The sequence below is a fragment of the Artemia sp. Qi Xiang Cuo genome, chromosome 6, assembly GCF_049724085.1.
Source record: "Artemia sp. Qi Xiang Cuo chromosome 6, ASM4972408v1, whole genome shotgun sequence".
NCBI classification, from domain to species: Eukaryota; Metazoa; Arthropoda; class Branchiopoda; order Anostraca; family Artemiidae; genus Artemia; species Artemia sp. Qi Xiang Cuo.
In genome coordinates this window covers 76,581,544-76,585,980 of record NC_142799.1, presented here as the reverse complement: position 1 = coordinate 76,585,980, position 4,437 = coordinate 76,581,544, and the positions used below count along the sequence as shown (strand labels likewise).

Genomic DNA, 4,437 nt, shown 5'->3' with positions numbered 1-4,437 from the left:
CAACAGATTTCAGACAAAAAATCGGAGTCATTCAAGCGCCTGAGAAGAGAATGTCACCAGTTAGCTAAGAATGACAAGAACCAGTGCAAGGAGAAAATCTCAGAAGACATGGAAGCCGCTGCCTCCAGATCTGATACCAGAAATATGTTTCAGCTCCTAAAATCAGTTTGAAGTAAATCAATCAAACCTAATAGTACCTCTGTCTAAGCTGAAAATGGTAAGTTACTCTCGAAAAAATCCATCGCTGGAAAGAGCACTTCGACAAACTACTGAATCAGCACCAACTCTCCATCAGTAACTGATCATAATCAGCATAGCCATAACCCGAACCGCAACCCTGATAACCTGCAGGTACCAAACCCATTCAGCAGTATCTTCAAAGACGTGAACACGGCTCCCCCTACGTTAAATAAAGTCCAACAAGGGATCAATTGCCTGAAAAGTAATAAAGCCCCTGGTCCCGATGCTATCCCGGCTGACATTTACAAGTATGAAGGGACAGCCTTATCAGCTGGCTCCATTAGCTAACATATCGTATATGGGAAGAAGAGATGGTTCTACAGGAATGGGGAGACTCTATTATCCTTCCAGTCTAGAAAAAAGGGCTAAAGTCAAAATGCAATAATTATCGTGGGATCTCCCTCATCCGCATTGCTGCTAAAATTTACGCCATAGTGCTACATAATTACTTTTGTGTCCAGCGCAAAGCAAAGACACGGTCCAATAGAGCGGGATTCCAACCAGGCATGGTAAAGGCAAGGATTCGTCTGAAGACAAATCCTTGAAAACAGGGCAAAACACCAGAAATCGACAATGTCTCTATTCATAGGTTTTATAACAGTTATTGACTATGCTCTAAGGGATCAAATATTAAAGGTCATGACGGAGGATGGAGTACCAGAAAAGATAGTCAGATTTATTCGACCATACTACCAGCGTACGCGAGCCTAAATTCAGATAGGTAGGGAGCTCTCCTCGATGCTCCAAAATGATTTTGGTGTCCGACAGGGATGTATATTATCTCTCGTCTTAATTTCGTAATCGACTGGATCATGACAAGAGCAATAACGACCTTCTAAATCTTGGCTAGTTAAATCTTGGGCGTTGATTCTTAATTTATGAATACTGTAACTTCAATTCTGGAGTTTCATTGTTTTGATTGGCTTCATCTACACTGGGCCGCGTCAGAGGCAACCTTACTTTTTGTCTGTAAATACGAGTTAGTTCATGTTTAGAGCTCATCTGTATAGTGTTGGATTTGACACTTTGGTCAATAAAAGGAAGTTATTTTTGTACGATTGCTATTGATTATTTTCCCCGAAGCCTAGTAGGGTTGGAAAGAGAGTATTTGGAGTCACCATTAGTTCTAATACACACTGGAGGGCCCGTCAGCCTCCAAGGATATATTTATGTAAATTATTGGTGGCACAGACCGTGGCGCTGTGAGGCAAATACTCTTGCACTTACTCCCCCAGGTATTAAACTCCCCGTGGGTCACGATACCCACACTAGTGACATCAGTACTGACACTGGTGGTGCTAGAGTACGAATACCGTGGTAATTGAAAGTTTGAAACATGTTTTGAAGAGAAATGTCTACTGAGAGAAATTTTCATTGAAAGATAGTTCAGAATGATAACTATTATACAGGCTCATTTTGATAGTGTGAGTTAATTGCAAAAGCAAATTTTTGAGAATTTCAAAAAAGAGCTAAAAACTCGTTGAAATGGTGGCGGATCGAAATGTAAGTGCACCATTGGAATTACCATGGTCGATGACTATAAGCTATAGGTTTTGAGGTTCATCTTAAAAAAAAAGAAGAAAATCACTTTTTGCACCAATATCAGTGGCGTGTCTCATTTTTATTATTATTATTTTTGGTTTATTTGTGACATCATGGTGTCATGACGAGGTCCTCTATCAGCCTGTAGCAAAATGTTGAAAGGGTCTCCCATATTTTTTTTATTTGTTTTAGTTTGACTATCATGGTGAATGAGATGCGAATTTAAGTCTTCCATCCTCATCTAGCAAAATATTTGTCTTAAATGTTTTCACCCACTGCACAAAAAAGTTGCTTTGTCTAAATAAAGAATAAACAGTAATTGCATGAACATTTTTTTTATTAAGCGTCACTTGGCATTAGCGAACTGTACACAAAAAAACGAAGCATTATCACAATTATCACTCACAGATGAGACCTTTTCCCCTCTCTTCGATAAACAACGACAGCTTAAACTTCACTGGGTCCTGAGAAACAACATGTTTCTTTTATCGCGGTCAAAAAACGAAACGAAGGTAAGTCACAATACTATAAAAAACAACAAATTCACTAAAATAGTCAATAGCGAGCCATCGATTTGGGAACCAAGGGAACCAAATTCTCCACTGAAAAATATAATAACATTACAATATATATATATATATATATATATATATATATATATATATATATATATATATATATATATATATATATATATATATATAGATATATAGATATATAGATATATATATATATATATATATATATATATATATATATATATATATATATATATATATATATATATATATATATATATATATATATATATATATATATATATATATATATATATATATATATATATATATATATCATATGTAAATGAAATACAACTGAGCCAAAAAAACAAAACAAAAAAAACTCAAATGAATTCAATTTTCCGAATAAAAATATATATGTACATATGTACAAGTTTATATATGTACAAATATATGTACAAGTATGTATATGTACAAGGTGGTTTCAACTGTCCTTGAAAATATCTCGTACAGACTAGCCTACCTTCAATTGAACTTCAAATATATTAATTTTTCAAGAGAAAATATGTTAGCTTCGTATCAATATTCTGTATGATTAATCACACGGACTAGCTGAATATTTCCCATTGATTCTTAATTTATGGAATCGGAAATTTAAATTTTGGGTTCCATTGGCTTGATAGTCGACACTGGTTAGCGAAAAAGTTAAATTTACAGTTTTGTTTTTTCTTTTTTTTTGGGGGGGGGGCAGCCCTCCTTAGATACAGCACAATACGTGTTTGTTTTAAGCTTTTAATTTCACTGCTGATATTCATTTGAAAAAAACCCTAGCTTTTTATATTAAATTTCCGTTTGTTTTTTAAATAAAGTAATCAGGGTTTCCTGAATACGAGGAGGGCTAAGATGCACTTAACCCCCACTATTTATATTAAAGTTTAATTTTTTGATTACAATACTTGGAGAAAAAAGGGCTCAGGTGGACTTTTCCGGTAGTTCGTCTTAAAAAAAAAACTGGATGTTTTCCTAAAATAACTATCGTTAGGTCAGTGGTTGAATCCATATGCATGTGAATGTTCATCATATTCTTCTGAAGTCCCTCATATTGATACTTTTAAAACTGTGCCGGAAAGGCTTTTTAGTAGCCAGTAAACAACTGTGCGATATCATAGGCAGCGCAATCGCGTTGCCTAAATAAAGAACGATGCTGGCACAATGTATTATTATTTTTTTTTTGTTTTCTTTTTCCATACCAGGGTACTTCGTATCGGAGGAGTTGTCGTAGAAACTTCAAAAAGGGCTCATTCGATTGGAAATTGGAGTCGCTTGTGCCCTTTTTAATATTCGAAAGTGATTGGAGGGCAACTAGCCCCCCCCCCCCCTCACGCCCATCATTCCTCTAAACACATCCAACCAAAATTTGGAGATAGCCATTTTGTTCAGCGTAGTTTATTTCCAAATAGGAAATATGTTTTTGAGGAGGATACTCCCCCAAAACCCTCAGGGCAAGAGTTTTTAGTTATGACCTGGGGGCATATAAGAACGATGTTGGCACAATGTATTAATTTTTTTTTCTTTAGAGCAGGGCACTTTGTATCGACGAAGTTGTCGTAGAAACTTCGAAAAGGGCTCATTCGATTGGAAATTGGAGTGGCTTTTGCCCTTTTTAATAGTCAAAAGTGATTAGAAGGCAACTAACACCCCTTCCACGCCCAATATTTCCCCAAACACATCCACTCAAAATTTCAGATAGCCATATTGTTCAGCGTAGTTGATGTCCAGATAGAAAATTATTTTTATGAGGAGGACACTCCCCACTCCCCTTTTTAATAGTAGAAAGTGATAGAAAGTGATTGGAAGGCACCTAACACCCCTTCCACGCCCACCATTTCCCCAAACACATCTAATAAAAATTTTGAGATAGCCATTTTGTTCCACGCAGTTTAAAGTTCAGGAAATTATACCTTTCAGCAGGACACTCCCCCCACAGTCTGCAGGGCCCTGGGTTAAGCCCTGGGGGACATATAAGGTTTATTGAAATCTTTGTCGTAGAAATTTGAAAAAAGGCTCATTCGATTGGAAATTCAAAGGTCTAGTGCCCTTTTTGATAGTCGAAAGTGATTTGAGGGCAACTAAC

At 36.2% G+C, this 4,437-nt stretch overlaps 1 protein-coding gene across 2 annotated transcripts in view; it reads right to left on the bottom strand.

Moving 5' to 3' along the window:
- Positions 1–2,107: 2,107 nt before the first annotated feature.
- The window catches only part of Sos (Son of sevenless guanine nucleotide exchange factor), a 157,282-nt gene continuing 154,952 nt past the window's right edge, over positions 2,108–4,437 (bottom strand). For both annotated transcript variants that reach the window (XM_089090363.1, XM_089090362.1), the window contains exon 27: positions 2,108–2,384. In XM_089090363.1, coding sequence (XP_088946489.1) covers positions 2,338–2,384 — 47 coding nt within the window. In that variant the 3' untranslated portion in view covers positions 2,108–2,337. The remainder of the gene's footprint in view (positions 2,385–4,437) is intronic.